The 17,253-nt window shown below is 31.9% G+C and overlaps 1 protein-coding gene across 5 annotated transcripts in view; it reads left to right on the top strand.

Annotated features, from left to right (window-relative positions):
* Positions 1-12,765: 12,765 nt before the first annotated feature.
* LOC101512141 (probable hexosyltransferase MUCI70) overlaps positions 12,766-17,253 on the top strand; it is a 7,603-nt gene continuing 3,115 nt past the window's right edge. For 3 of the 5 annotated variants that reach the window (XR_012161357.1, XM_004511155.4, XM_027336959.2), the window contains exons 1-4: positions 12,766-13,114; positions 14,304-14,566; positions 14,706-14,831; positions 16,685-17,040. Coding sequence is in view for 4 of the 5 variants with exons in the window: in XM_004511155.4 (XP_004511212.1) it covers positions 14,332-14,566; positions 14,706-14,831; positions 16,685-17,040 (717 nt within the window). In the remaining variant the exon portion in view is untranslated. Of the gene's footprint in view, positions 13,115-14,303; positions 14,605-14,705; positions 14,832-16,684; positions 17,041-17,253 lie in introns of all 5 variants that reach the window. The other 2 variants (XM_004511154.4, XM_004511156.4) reach the window with 2 other exon arrangements.

The raw sequence follows: 17,253 nt of genomic DNA, 5'->3' as shown, positions 1-17,253 counted from the left end.
GAAAGAGATGAAAACAAAGAGAAGAAAATTGATAAAGATACAACAACAATTACATCTTTTAGTAATGTCTACATTGTTTGTGATGATAATTCCATTAACCTTGCACGCTAGGAGTCAACTTGGATTATTGATTTGAGTGCCTCATATCATGTTACTCATAGGTGTGATTTCTTCTCATCTTATCGTGTTGGTGATTTTGCCACGGTAAAAATAGAAGATGAAAGAGTATGTAAAATTATTCGTATGGTAGATGTTTAGGTTGAAACTGGGATTGGTTGCAAGCATTGATTGAAGAATGTTAGACATGTTCCTGATATTCGTCTCAATTTGATTTCGGTGAAAGCCTTGGATATTAAGGTTTATCACACTTACTTTGGTGGTGGTGGTATATATAAAATCATCAAAGGGTCTATAGTGGTTGCAAAGAAACAAAGTTCTATTTGTTGCTATATGATGCCTAAGAAGCTATGCAAGGAAGAAGTGAATGCAATTGAAGACGCTTCTTCGGATATATGGCATATGCGACTTGAACACTTGAGTGAGAAATGACTCAACATGCTTGCAAAGAAAAGTTTTCTTCCTGTGAAAGGTACACCTTTAAAAACTTGCACTCATTGTTTTGCTGAAAACAACATAGACTTTCTTTTCATAATATTGGTCCTCATATGAGGCAAAATATTCTTGATTTAGTTCATACTGATGTTTCTATGATGGATAGTAAATCTTTGTGTGGTGCATCATATTTTGTTACATTTATTGACGACCACTCTAGAAAACTGTTAGCATTTCCTTTGAAATCTAAAGAACAAATACTTGGAGTCTTCAAGCATTTTCATGCAAGTGTTAAAAGAGAAAAAGGAAGAAAATTGAAATGTGTTCAATCAGTAACAGTGGTGAATACAAAGGTTTGTTTGAAGAGTATTTTAGAGAACATGGAATCAGGCTTGAGAAAACAGCTCCAAAGACACCTCAACATAACGCTGTTGCAAAGAGAATGAATCATACGATTAATGATAGAATCAAATGTATGTTTTCTCATGCAAAATTATCGAAATCCTTTTGGGGTGAAACAATAAAAATTGCAGCGAATTTGTCAATTTTTCTCCATTTATTCCACTTGATGGTGATATTCCAAATAGAGTGTGGATAAGGAAAGTTTTATGTTACCGTTATTTGAGAGTGTTTGGTTGCAGATATTTTGTTCATGTTCTAAGAGTTTAGAGGTCCAAGCTTAGTAGTAAATCCAAATAGTGTGTGTTCGCCGGTTATGGTAGTGAAAATTTTGGTTATAGATTGTGGGATTCGGTTGACAAGAAAATTATTAGAAGTCGAGATGTGATATTTCTTGAAGACCAAACTATTGAAGATTTTGATAAAGTTGATAAACAAAAATCAAATTCCAAAAGTTACATTGATGTTATGCCTAGGCCCCATGCAGAAACTTTTGTTGATTAGAGAGATGTGCAGGTAGATGATGAGAATGTAACCGATGATCATGTACCTCACTATGATGAGTAGGTTCCAGCTGAGCCACCAATTGAAATTGAGTTGAGAAGATCTACTAGAGAATGTCAACCTTCTCAAAGATACCCTCCACATGAGTATGTGATGATCACTAATAATGGAGAGCTAGAGTATTACCAAGAGGCTATTACAAATAATGATTAAAAAAAAATGGTTGAAGGTCATGCAAAAAGAAATGAATTCCTTGCATGAAAATCAGACATTTGATTTGGTAAAGTAGTCTAAAGGTAGAAAAACACACAAGAACAAATAAGTATACAAGATAAAGGTATAAGAGAATAGTTCTCAACCAAAATACAAAATAAGATTGGTTGTGAAGGATTTTAATCATAGAAAATGTATTGACTTTGAAGAAAAATTTTCACATGTGGTGGAGATGTCCTTTATCTGAACTTTGCTTAGGCTAACAACTAATTTGAGTCTAGAAGTTGAACAACTTGATGTAAAAAATGTGTTCCTTCATGGAGATTTGGAGGAAGAGATCTATATGGACCAACCAAAAAGTTTCAAAGTCAAAGGTAAAGAGCAACTTGTGTGTAAATTAAAGAAAATCTTGGATGGGCTCAAGCAAGCACCTCGACAATGGTACAAGAATTTTGATTCTTTCATGAAGAAACACGGGTACGGTAAAACTACTTCTGACCATTGTGTGTTTGTTAAGAAACTCTCTGATGGTGATTATATTATTCTCTTGTTATATGTGGATGACATGTTGATTGTTGGTCATGACACTAAGAAGATTCAATCTCCAAAGAAAAATTGAACATGTCTTTTGCAATGAAAAACTTGGATCCTACAAAGCAAATTATGGGAATAAGAACTACTCTTGATAGGAAGAATAATAAATTGTGGTTGTCTTAACACAATCACATTGAGAAGGTGTTTGAGAGGTTTAACACGAGCAATGACAAACATGTTAGTTCTCCACTTGCTACTCATTTCAAATTGAATTTTGATCAATGTCCTACACGTGAGAAAGACAAAGAAGAGATGAAGAAGGTTCCTTATGCATCTATAGTTGGTAGTTTGATGTATGTTATGGTATGCACAAGGCCAAATATCATTCATGTAGTTTGAGTTGTCAGTCGATTTCTCTTTAATCCTGGTAAAGATCATTAGCAAGTTGTGTAGTGGATTCTCAAATATGGTAGGTGATCTTGATTCTAGAAAATATACTTCTTGTTATATGATGACATTTACAGTGGGAGTTGTGTCTTGGAAATCAAGGTTACCACAGAGTGTTGCTTTATCCACTATTGAAGTTGAGTACATTGCATCAATTAAAGCTTCCAAAGAACTATTATGGATGAATAAATTCCTACATGAGTTTGGCCTCAAGCAAAACACGTTTGTGTTATTCTATGACAGTCAATGTGCGATCCATCTGATGACTCTTCATCATATGCATATTTTTCATTGTTTGTAGTTTTATTTATCTTTAATCATTAGTTAATTTAAGGAGTTATTTGATATATTTTGTTGATTTTAATTCTTGGATTTAATGAAATTTTTATGTACTTATTTCCTTAATTAAGTTATAGATGTCTAATTGGAGTCACAAACAAGTGCAAATGAAAGCTAAGATCCATAACTATAACTTTCATGAAGACATCAGAACCAAATTCAGACTCAAAAAAGGAGAAAAATGTAGTATCGTCACACAAAAGAGGCTTTAAGCCTGAAGTGCAAAACCTACGCCTAGGGTGTTTTTCTGCACCACACGACTGAATGTATAAAAATGTATTTTTTTTCTTCACTTTCTAGGTATATTTTTGGCGATTGAGAAGTTTGAAGACTTGTGCCTTAGCAGAGAAACTTAGAGACGACTGTTTGTAACACCATTGGAGGAGTTTTATCAAGAACCATTCATGAATATTTCTTGTAATTTTCTTTAATCTCTATCTTTTGTATCTCTGTCTTGATTAATTAATCCCTAATTGTTAGGGTTGAGTTAAACAAGATGGAATCCTTATTTGTATGATTTGATTTCTAGTTATATGAAAATGTTTTACGATTTGTGTTTTGAAACGGAAGTGGACTTTACGAATGCTTAAGATGAGAAATTCATGATATTGTAGTCTAGGGATGGATGGAGGTCATGAGACGAATTGAATTAGTTGCAGAGACATTAGATTAATAAGAGAATTCTTGTACTGTAAGAATTAATTATAATCTTAAATCCCCTAAAGAATTAGGGGTTACTTTGAAATTAAAGATTTTGTCACTAAGAAATTAGGGCAAGAATAATAAAGAGAATTCGGTAATAACTCAATAAAGGAATTTAGTAACTAGGATCAAATTATAAACCAAGGTTCGATTTGAAGTGAAACTCGTCCTTGACATTTTTCTTATTATAAAAGTTCAATTTTATTACTATTGTTAGTTTTAAATATTATTTCAAACAATTCAGAAATATTTTGTTCAATTTTAGTAATTAAATATATTTCAATAGTAAAACGCAATCCTTGACTTCGACACTTGGTACTACCGTTTATTATTACTTGCAACGATTCAACACACTTGCTGAAACACAATCACCATCACAACAAGAATCTGACTTTTCATGCGAAGTCGAAACATATTGAAGTGCGGTATCATTGGATACGAGATGCACTAGAAATGAAGTAATTTTCAATTGAAAAAAATTCATACCGATGAGAATGGTTCATATATGATGACAAAGGTTTTGCTTGTAAGACATATGCCTCCTTAATCATGTTTTTGATATAATTTCCAAACATACAATGTATATGCATTATTTGATTGATCTAATGATTTGAATTGAGAAACATTTCAGGCAAATAAACAAACACTACACACTTGGACAAAACTTGGAACTCAAGCAATCAAGCAAAGATGGATGAGGTCCTACAAGGCTTGAAGATTGATGTACAAGAGTGTCTAGTGTTAATAGGGTCAATTAGGTAGACTTAATCATAACGAATTCTCATATAGTATTTGCCAATGAAATTATAAAATAAGTTTTAATCAATCAAGTAATAAATCAATTGATCAATCAATTGAATAATCGATTGTCAGACTCACAGAATGAAGGTTTCACTAAGTTAATCGATTGGAAAATCGATTACTTAAAGATTTTTATCAAAACCTGTGTTCTGTGTTTAAACAAATCAATTGGACAATCGATTTGCACATCAATTGAGTAATCGATTTTGTGATTAACAGAACCAAGCTCATACTAAGTCAATCGATTGGCAAATCGATTATGAAAATACTTTTTCATCATACATGTGTTCTGTGATCAACGAATTCGATTGAACAATCAATTGAAATAAGTTTCTTAAGTTGCAAGCTTTGCACTAATCGATTGATAGATGTTTCTTGTGTTGCAAGCTTTGCATCAATCGATTAGGTAATCGATTAAAAGAATGAACTGGTTAATCATTTATCAGGAACATATTGCGTAATCGATTGGCATATCGATTTTAACTAAATAGCTAAGCTACTGTAACCAGCCTAATCGATTGGCAAATCGATTGGAGTAAGACATCTTAGTCACTGTGACCAGCCAAATTGATTGGCAAATCGATTGGAGTAAAACACCTTAGTCACTGTGACCAGCCAAGTCGATTGACGAATCGATTGGAGTAAAATGTCTAAGTTACAGAGAGTATTTAGCCCATTGTCAAATCGATTATGTTAATATATGAATCGAATGAGTAATCGATTGTTTTGATCTCGTTGTTTGAACAAAACATGTATAATCGATTAGTCAATCGATTCTGATACAAACTAAGTATCAGTCTCTGATAAGTGCATTAAAAGAATCGATTGGGAAATCGATTAGTTCATATATTTTCAAGATTCAAGAAAAACAAGACACGCGATAATCGATTAGGTAATCGATTAAGCTGGTTTTAAACTTTAATAAAATCGATTACGAAATCGATTTATATGTTGTTTTTCTGAAAATATATAAATTGAATCAATCACAATTTTTCATAACAATCATAACACTTTTTCATAAACACTGAAGACTGAAAAACACCTTGAGGGAAAAAAATTGTTACAACACACAAATACTCATTGGCTAATACTTTTGTGTGAGATCTTACATTGTGATTGAGTCAAATTTTCTTAGTATTCTTTAATTCTTTGTGAAAGAACAATTTCTGTAATTGAAGTTTTGGAAATCCAGTAGTGTACACTGGTGGTTATCTTTTAAGATACTTGTGGTCATCTAAAAGAAACCTCAACTTGATCTTGCTAGAGTTTGACGAGTAACTCTTAGGGATAGGTTGGTATTGTGATAGAAGTGATTGTGAGTTGGATGGATAGGCTGTGACGCTGAAAAGTCTGTAAAAATATTCCTCAAATCATTCTAGTGAAAGGCTGAAATCTGTTGTAGATTTCAGGACTGGATGTAGGTTATCAAAGTGATAGCCGAACCAGTATAAAAATCCCTGGTGCGCTATTTCCTCTCTCTTTTTACTTTTTATATTGATCTTGCATGTGATTGTGAAATTCCGCTGTAAATAAACTGTTAAAATCTTTTGCTGTTAAAATATGAATTAATATTAAACAAGTTGGTTTTGATATTAATTCATCACTTAAGAAATAATTAGATAATCTTGTTGATAATATTGTATAAAATTTCCTAAGGATAGAAATCATATAACCAACATTGCTTGTGTCAAAAATGATATGTTGTAGAAAGAAGAATGATATGATCGAACAATACTTTCCCACTTGAGTCGTGAGAGGGAGATTTGTTAGGTGAACTCACTCTCCAAATGTAATCCACCAACTTTACTATCATTATTTTTATTATTAGTATCAGTGTTAGTATTATTATTGTTATTATTATTAAAGAAAGAAAAGAAAAGAAAAAAAAAGAAAGAAATATGTGTTTTATCGGATTTGGCCCATGTGAAGGAAAAAAAAGATTTTGAAATCCCTAATAAAACAAAAAGTGAACATAGTCGTGTCTTTTGGAAGAGAAAAAAGAAGGAGGCAGCCACACAGTAACAAGAAAGGAAGAAAATAAAATTGACTTCTGGTAGTGATAATAGGTGTGTGGCAAACTTTTTTCGTTTGATCTACAATTTTAGTATGTTATTTCTATCATTGAGTTTGTTCTTTTAATATACAATCTTAGTTGTTTTACCTTCTCTATAGTTACTTTGGAATACCCACTTTAGTAGAAGATTGTAGTTATTTATTTGGTTTTCACTTTTGGTGATGGTTAGTGTTGTTTAACATTCCCCAGTGTTATTAGGAAAATGGTAGTGTACTCATTAATTATTATAGTAGAAGTTTTACTTGACTAAGTCCCATGGTTTTTATTCTCTTAATTTTATGAAAGTTTTTCATATTAAAAATTGTTTTTGTCTCATATTTAATTTTTCGGTCAATTATTGTTACTTTGTAGAATTGTATTTTTTGTTTGGTCATTTATCTGCACATGCGGGGGAAAAATATTATGTATCATTGAGATAATTATCTCTGGTTTTTATCAACAACAATTGTGTGGATTTTTATGCGTTCTTTCCAATACGAATAATCACCACTTTTGAAAATCGGTGCTCGACTATACGTTATCTTAGGTTCCAGAATCACGTTAGAAGTCATTCGATAACTCTTAAAGTCATTAAACTCGTTACACTAAGAAATTGAACTCTTGATGTCATTAGTTAGCCGAGATGTTTCTAAGACTTTAGAAGGGGTTGAATAGAATCTTACTTGAGATATTTTTTGTCACATAACACACAATGGATATTTATTGCAAATATGTGAAGAAATAAAGGTAATTCTTATTGCATTGTTGTTTAAAGATTATATCGGTATTGCAATTAATCATACCAAATTGATAAGACAATTTACACAATAAAAACACTTTGATTGAATATAATAAAGCTAAAATAATTCAATCAAATTGAAGTAAACTAGAATTGCTTAATTGAATGTACAAATGATAGGAACATTGTAAACATGACATTTAATCTTAGATGGAATTCACAATTGTTGATATGTTTTCAAAAATAATTTTCTAAACCAACAATTCAAGTAATGAAAATGTCTTAAAATAGATTTTTCAAAGTCACTATTCTTTATTTTATTCAAAAACTAGAAAGAAAAAAAAAACAGACTTTCAGCCACCAATCACCAAGAACAAAATATTATGATGAACATTAAAACACAATATGTAAGGAGATAAAAGAGATAAAAAATTACACTTAGGCTTTTATAGTGGGTCATCTACCTCATCATCGCCGGTAGAGTACATTTGATCTCCATTCAATCGAATAAAAGTTTCTTCCTTTCTTTTCTTAATGCTCATAACCAAATTTCATGAAACACCCTTCAAGATGAAATCTAAACCACTACCTTCAAGATGAAGAGAACCCCTCCAATCTTGCAAGATAGCAACCTAGATAAAATCCCACTCTAGACCCTAAAAAGAGAAATCCCTCAAGACCTTCAACATGTTGCCAATTGATATTCTATCGAAGGTTCACATTTAGAACAATTGTCCCAATAAGAGATACTCCACTCTTAATATTTCTCACTCAAGTATTCACTCACAGACAATAATTGAATCAGAAAAATTGTTTGATATCGATTATAATCTTGTATGGCTGAAAGATCATAATGAATAGGTGAAAGTATTCTTACCCAAAATGAAAGTTCAAATTAATATTTAAAGAAACATGAATTAGTTGGACAAAATATAATAATCCTAACACACATCCAAAGATGCTATAGTTAGAAACCCTTGCTATATAAGCTAAAGATTTTTTAAAAAGAAAAGCATAAATAAAAAAAAAGCGAAAAAAATTATGGTAAAATTATTTTTCAAATCATGCAGGTTTTCAAGCCTTTGAGCGGAAATTATATAATATAGTTTCTTTGTGCATATTTTTTCCTTGCCTTAAAAGTCACCTCCATAAAATACTAATGATGTGCTTTGCCAACATCTTTATCTTTAAACTAGCCTAAACCCTTCAATATCCCCAAGTTATGAACAACTCTATGATGCAAATTAGGGATGGCAATTAGACCCATACCCAGTGGGTACCTGCAAAAAAACCCACAATGAGTAGAGTACAAATCCGCATAATGGGTATGGGCATGGGCATGGGGACGGGTAATTACCCGCAAAATTAAGCGGGTATGGATGCGGGTACGGGTACTTTAGTACCCACCCCGCCTCGCACCCGCACTTATATAAATATATTATTTATTTATTAAATTAGTGTTTAGTTTAATTAATTATTTTCTTTTATGTTTTAACATCTATTAGTATAATTGGACCATTACAATATTGATAACTGAAACATAAACGTTTGCAAATTTTTTAAGAATCTGATTATGATAAATAGGTAAATATTTGTGATTTTATAACTAATAGTTATATCTTATTAAGCATGACTTTATAATTATACTTGCAACTTTGTATCAATTATCTTAGATAATATTGTCGTATGACTTGCAACTTTACAAAATATTATGATGGATATTTAAATATGTTTTGTAACAAGTGTTCATTTGAAATGTTTTGAGTTAGAAAATATTTTGGTTTATAATATTTTATGATTGAATTTAAAATATTTGAATAATTTTTAAATTTAATCACAATAATATCATCTATTTATCGATTTTTTTTAGTTAAAGTGTGGGTAATGGGTATAGGTACGGACACTTAAGTACCCAGAGGTAAGGGTACGGCTATTAAAGTTGATACCCAAGAGGGTACGGGCACGGGTATGAGTATTTTTTTAAATCGCGGGTATGAGGACGGGTACTATAGTACCCTACCCAAACCTTACCCATTGCCATCCCTAATGCAAATTGATGTTAGTAACGATAAATTTTTGATTTGTCATACTTGATCCCATCACCTTTAAGTGTAAATTAACTTACAAAATAAAATAAAAAATTGATGGTTTTGAATATCCCTTTCCTCTAATGTTGTATCACTCCGAGAAACACTTGATATAAGAAATTTGATAATTTTTGGCTAACATGTCTCATCTGATCTAATTTTTTGGGTTATTTCTTCAAATAGAAAACATGATTTTTTTTTTCTTCCATATGATCCCATATTACCATATTTGCAAGAAGCCAAATTTGGTGAAGTGATCAAACTCAAAAACTAAAAAATAGAGTTTGGTTTGATTATTTCTATGGTTGAGAGATGAAGACCAGAAAGACATACATTTCATCTCCCAATAGATGAGTTCACGATAACTTTAGAAGACATGTACTACCTTTTGAATGCGCAAACACGAGAAGTAGAGTTGAATTGTGTTTGACAAAGTTGATAACTTTTTGATAATTTGATGAAGACTCGTTGATTTTTATGAATTACTTAGATAAGAAACAATCGGATTTAGAGGCAGCCAACAATGAAAACATAAATAATTGGACACATAGATTTATTATGGTTCACCATTTGCTTGGCTACATTCAGTCCCCTAATTTAGAAGACTTTAATTCACTAATTCAAATACCTTGAGTTACAAGTCAATATTCTCAAACAACTTGACAACCCCATACTTTTAAGTAACAACACCACATTGACCCTACAAGCCATGTTTTCCAAAACAACCTGACAACCCCATGACTTCGAGGAACTAACCACCTTAACCCTACAAGTCAAGTCTTCTCCTAACAACCTAACAACCCCATATTGAAGAAGGAACTAAACCACTATTAGGTTGGTTACAAAAGATTGAAACTTTAAGTGTTTGATTCTAACAAAACTGATAATCATAATAACTTTTACACTCTAAGAAAAAACACTCAAAAAACAATTCTCATTCGAACAAGTGTTTCTCTCTTTGAACTCTAAGATGAATTTGGAATTTGAGCTTGAGTTTTTCTACTTTTTTATGATTTTTTGACGATCTTCTTATTCATCCTTGAGTATTTATTTATAGATAAAATTAGGGCTTCAATTTAGTCTTTGTTTAATTTTGAATTGTATCTTCATTCATAGTTTCGTCAACAATGATCTTATTCAAAAATAGTTCTGAACAAGATGTTTTTTAATCATATGTTCTTTAGCCAATTCTTTATTTCAAAATCCAATCTGAGCAATTCTTCTAGATTGATTATGTTCGCATTTTGTTCAAATTGAGTTAATATATTCTTCAGATTGATTCTTTCGTATTTTGTTTAGATTGAGTTTGTAAATTCTTTAGATTGATTTCTGTTAATAATTTGTTCAAATTGAGTTTGTAAATTCTTTATATTGATATTGTTCACATTTTGTTGTAGACAAATCTTGATCAAATCTTCTTCAAATCTTGACCATATCTTATTTTTAACTTGGTCAAATATTTTTTTCAATTATAAATCTGAATCAAATCTTATTTTAGATTTTCTTCAATTATAAATTTGAATCAAATCTTATTTTAGATTTTCTTCAATTATAAATATGGATCAAATATTTTTTAGATTTTTTTAAAAAACACGAATCTTCTTTCATATTCTGTGAAGTCATATATATTGTTGGCATAAAATACTTTTATTATCATCATAACTCTAAGTATAAAATCAACTTGGTTCCAACACCTTTTAGGATTAAATGTTTTTGGTTTACTTGTTAGCGGTTCAAATTTTGTGAATGTTAAGGATGTTTGTCAAACTTAATTAGGAGTCCCCCTTGAGAGAGCAACAAAGAGTAATTTTATTGATTTCAAATGGTTCAAGGAAAAATTTGACGGTGTTGGTGAAAATTGATCGGTAGAACAAAAACAAGCATCATGTCGAGCATACATCTTACGTATGATTAGAGGGCTACTAATGTTCGATAAATCCAACAACCATGTATATTTAAAATATTTGTCACTCGTGGAGATTTAAATAAAACATCACACTATAAGTGGGGTTTATCAATTTTACCAACACTTTATAGAGAACTATGTCTTGCTATAAAACCTAGTGCAATGTCAATAGAAGGATGTGCACTGTTTGTTATTGGACATGATATCGCTTGTCTTGCGTCACCCCAGACTCATCCAATTCATGGATATTTTCACTTGCACCAAGATAACCATTGCAAATAAATTTTATTATATTTTTCTTATTTTTAAAACTAACTACTTAATATATCACTAATTTTATTTTTCTTAAAACCACAGTTACCAGAGGACATGACAACGTACCATGAAGTTGACATGAGGCATGAGATTGATGTTAATTGGAATCGAGTTTGGAAGGAAGAGATTAAACATTGGAACGAGCGTGAGAATCACGTATTGCAAGGTTCATTCGTAGAAGGTGTTTTACACCACAACATAAAATATATGAATTGATTTAGGCAACACAACAAATTATATATTTTTGTCGAATAATATATTCATGATCCGTATTTGCATTTGCCATCGTATCTTCATGTCCACTCAAACCCACAAGAAAAAACCATGCACCAAATAGCCGTAAAACCGTCTTTATTTTCACCTCACATATATATTGAACCATATATTCCATATTATGGTCCGCCACCACCAAATAGACATACACTAGTAGAAACATCAACTCAATATTACATTCCATCAATTCTAGAAATACAAACCCCTGATTACTCAACATAATGCGAGATTTTCTATAATTTGTTTGGAACTCATTGTATAACTCTTGAGTCCACTTATGTTGTTTTTTTATTTTATGTACGATTTCGAGGCTGAAAATTATATGGAGACATATGGTAGTAGCTCTAATCCCCACACAAATCCTTCAATAAATGAGAACGACGATGATGAACATGATCAAAATGATGATCAATAAGAATAATCTCAAGTTGTTCGATGACCTCCTAGATATGGATATGAAGGACACTTAAGTGGACATAGTTAATTAAAATTTGATGTATTTATTTTTCCCATTTAATGCATTTTTTTAGATTTATTAATATAATTTAGTTTTTTTATTTATATTATAATTTATATATTAATTTATTATATTTTTCATTTGGTAATTTTTTTTTATTGATGGTTACATATTTAGGATGCAACTTTTTAAAGGAGAACACAAATTATCCTCTTTTGACAGCATCTCCAACTAACGATCTCTTTGAGATAAAAATAAATTAACATTTTAATATATTATTTTTAAAATAAAATAATTTGAGATTTTCTTTTTCAGAAACAGATATATTGAAAAAAATCCAAGAAAAGCATATTCAAACATTAATTAAAAATCATATTCAAACATAAATTAATAAGTTATTAAAAAATGAATGTTGAAGTTGGTATAAGAAAAGAAGAGACCGTAGAAACTTTTAACGCAACGCGGAAACTGAAAACAGAATCGTACAAGAATCAATCGTAAACAAACATCACCGACGAACAAACACTAACCCACCCACAAATAACGCTGCTTTCCACTGTCGGTGTCAGAAAAATTAATTAAAAAGCTCCCAAAAAATCAACTCACAAAACCAAACTTTTTAACAATTAAAAAAAGTGCGGATCGTCATATTCGATTCAACCTGACTGATTTTATGCTCCGACGCTACATCACACATCATACATCCTCAATTATTTTATTCTTCTTCTTCAATTTTTCAAAGGATTCATTATTTCATTTTCCATGTTCTACATTGGCATTTTGGTTAATCCCTGTAAGTTCTGTTCTGCCATTTTCATCTTTTTTTTTTTTTTTTTTTTTGTATTTATTAATGTGTTTTTCTCTCATTTGAGGGAACTAATGTAGGTTTTTTTTAATGATGTGACATTTTATTTTACAATTTCAATTTATAATCCAACGATTATGCATAATCAATGAGGAACTGTGCATTTATGAAAAAAATAAAATTGGAATTTCTGTGTTAGTTATTGCAAATATTTAATTCATTGATTTGTTTTTGGTATGAGTTAGTGGCATTTTCCATGAACGCTTTCAATTTCATGCCATTGCCAGCTGCTTATTAAATTTTGAGCTTGATGCGTTGATTCTATGACCTCTCATTCTAAGACTGTTGGCTATCAAATTTAGGGAATGAATTTACAACATCTAAATATCTTACTATATAAGCATATATGGATTTCTGTCTACAAAGTGCTAGCACAAATTAGGTTGCCAGATAAGATAAGATACTGACACATAAACATTGTTAATAATTTAAGAAAATGAAAGTGATTGAATGCAACCACATGCGTCATAGGTTCTTATCTATGCACATTTGCCCAAATGTCTAGGGCTCACTTTTGATAGTTAGTTACATGAAAGAGAGTGGAGTCTGATATATAAGGGGGAGAAGAGAATATGGAGGCATCTTGGAGAACCATTCAGGTGGTCAGTGGTAGAGAGCATTTTTTTCTCTGAAGGAGCTTAGCTCTGGGCAGTAGGAACACTAATTCCTATGATATTTCTACAATTTTAGTAATACTACACACCTCTTGTTCTTTCTTCCAATAACTTGTATTGCTAATTCCTTTGATTACCCCTTTATTTTTGTGTATTTTATTTTTGCTATTTTTTAATATGTTTGTCTACTGTTGTATTTTATGTTTAGTCTATATACTGCTTTTGGTCTTCACAATAGCACTCATCCCACTATCTGCAATCCCGCAATCCCATTCTTGGTGTTGGGTGCTCCGCGCCGCTATCCGTGACTGACAACATAGACACAAACATATGTCAAACATCGGACATGCACTATTTGAAGCGTCGGTGGTGCTACATAGATTTGTGTTGCATGAGTTCAGTTTACATTGATCATGACTTGGCAACATGGGTGATTTATTGTTTGGTTATCATCTTTTTGGTGAAACTGAAAAAGCTTTTTTTGTTGTTTGCTTGTTTTGCAGATATTTCGGTCAATGTCTGAAACTTAGAATGTGCTCAGGCATGGCTCTTTTAAGAAACAATGGTGAATTATTTCCAGAGAGAAGAGTCATCATTGATGCAGCTTTCAATTCTATTGGTAAAAGTGATCATGGCTCTAAAGTTTCACGTCGTGGTAGAAGGTTTGGCAGGATCACCAAACACAGACTTTTGCGCTGGATTTTCCTCCTCCTAGCACTCTTTTCAATATTCTTAACAGTTTATGGACTGAAAAAGTTTTTACAAGGTGAGGCCAGAGACATGAGACTTTCTTCCTGATATTTTGTAAGCTTTATATACAAATAGTTTCTTACTGTCAGTTATATGTTTGAAAAATCCAACTTGCTGAATTTTCATTTGTTTTTGCTCCAATGTTTTTGTTACAGCTAAAATGGAATCCAGGTTCTCAATGCCGCGTGAGCTTCACTTAGAACGTGGTGAAGAACGTAACCTACAAGAGAGTAGTTTTTTGTTCGACATTGGAAGGCCACCTAAAAGCAAGCGTCGGAAGCGTAAGAGTCATGCTTTGCAACTTCTTTATCATTACATTATGTTTTATGAATCTGAAGGCAAACACCTATCTTTCGGCGACCATAATAAGGAAGATACAATAGGACAAGTATGGTGTTCTATTATCATGTAGGGTTGTTGAGCTTATCATGTTGGCTTATCCTATACTACTCATTAGTGTCAATTTTATCCTAAAAGATAGATGGCTAGGTAGTTAATCCCAGCATTTCCCAGCAAGATCCCGCTGTTCCGGTGCGGTGCCTAACCGCGATGGCATGGTCCGCGACAGCGTGAAACAAGATTTGGGCGAGACCCCGCTATTCGGGCGTAGTTAATCCCAATGTTTCCCAGCGAAATCCCGCTATTATTTCTTCCTTCTCTGTTTTGTTGTTTTTAGTTTCACCTAGGAAAAAGAGGAAGTAGAATATGCTAATGAAGATGATGATTATCTTTCCTATGCTAGAACATGCATTTGAGTTTTAATATTTAGTTTTTTTATTACTCTGTGTTAAAAACTTCACTATGCATCATCTTTATTTCCTTGACTTTTGTTGGTATTTCAATGTATGTTTTGACTAAGAGTTAGACTTGTGGACTTTTCTTACTAATTATGAATATTTTAGAGTTTGAGTCATTTGTTAATTTTGCATTAAATATAGGTTTATATAGTATTATTCATGTAATTTGTTCAAAAAATAGCAGTTATCCCACCTATCCCTGAACGCGCTATCCCGCTATCCCACTTTTGGGGTTGGCCGCGACGCACCGGTTTCTAGGATTAACTACCTATGAGTTAGAATAAACAAGATAGAATAGGGATTTTTTTTCACTCTTATTTGTAATCCTCTATTCTTTCTTTTCTCACTCTTGCACTTATTGTCCAATACCCTCTACCACCACCACCTATGCCTCTTGACACTCTCATTCACCACCGCCCAAACACCTTCGTCGCTCATTGCCACCTGACATCCTACATCGCCACCTCTGCCACGTCTCACCACCATTTTTGCTGCCTAATCAAGAGGATACTTTTGTCCTTTGTGTATAATTTATTCAACCTCAAATGTCTGACTATGATCACATAATACTATATGTGAATTATCTGATGCTCATCAAATATTGGATATTTCCGGCTCATATCCTATCTCACTTTTATCTAATTCTGTTATCCTTCCTATACTTATCCTAGCTTGGCCTCCAAACGAGTCTTTAGTTCAGCGCTTTCCCCTCCCCTGGTTTCTTTCTAAAATGAAGATTTATTGATAAATACATTTTACAAAAAATGCTTGTGAATATAGATTTTACACTATCTCTTCACAAAATTGGATGATAGATGAATAATTTGCATTGTTTGTGAAGTCATACTGAGCAGCAAATCAGACAGTTGCAACTGTGTGAACACCAAAACTTACAAAAAAATAGCCATTCAGACAGTGGAGCATTTTTAGGACTATGTTATGCTTTTCTTATAGTCAAGAAAAAATAAAAAATACTGTGTTACATGAATTATATTTTATTGACCAAAAAATAAACATGAATCATATGTATCTATCAAAACCCAATTATGCATCTGTGCTTGAGATTTTACATGACATCGTAATTAGCATTTTGATAATGATGTGAGCTTTAGTAGATGTTAATTATCACAAACGAACTGGTGTTTCCCAAATCTAAAAATAAATAATCCGAATATTTAACTTCATGGTTACATCACTTCTGATGCTTTGATTTTGTTGAGTAAATCAACATTGTCTACAATCTATCAGCATTATTTGAATTATGTTCCTGACTAAGCTGACTCAGTATTAACAAGATTCTTCGCCTCCAATAATTTCCTTAAACTTCATTCCTTCAGATTTTCCTTGTGACGTTGGATTTCTGCAGTCAGTAGATGGCCTTGTTGAACCTAAAAATTATATGAACTTCACATGGTTTTCACTAGACTATGTTGACCATGAAGAAAAAACATCCAAAATTGATTTATTTGAACCTCGATTTGGAGGGCATCCAACGCTAGAGGAAAGAGAAAATTCATTTCATGCAAAAAACCAGACAGTCCATTGTGGTTTTGTCAAGGGGCCACTGGGATATCCAAGCACTGGATTTGATTTAGATGAAAAAGATAGAGCATACATGTTCAGCTGTAAGGTTGCGGTTTCTTCATGCATTTTTGGAAGCTCCGATTTTCTTCGGAGGCCTACAAGTAGACTGGTAATTCAGATATATATATATATATATTTTTTTTTGCTGTTTTGTGTATTCTCTATTAGAAAAACAAAAAGTTTAGTCGAGGCTTTGTTTGAGATCAAGATTGTGAAATGGAACAAAAAGTTTCAATCTAGTTATTGAACTTCCTGTTATTAGAGTCCCAAAAGTAATATGTATGTATTATGTAGAATATATTGATTTAGATTATCTTTACAC

Source organism: Cicer arietinum, chromosome 7 (assembly GCF_000331145.2).
Source record: "Cicer arietinum cultivar CDC Frontier isolate Library 1 chromosome 7, Cicar.CDCFrontier_v2.0, whole genome shotgun sequence".
In the NCBI taxonomy this organism is placed as follows: domain Eukaryota; kingdom Viridiplantae; phylum Streptophyta; class Magnoliopsida; order Fabales; family Fabaceae; genus Cicer; species Cicer arietinum.
The sequence above is the reverse complement of the archived record's forward strand: the minus strand, read 5'-3'. Positions and strand labels throughout refer to the sequence as shown.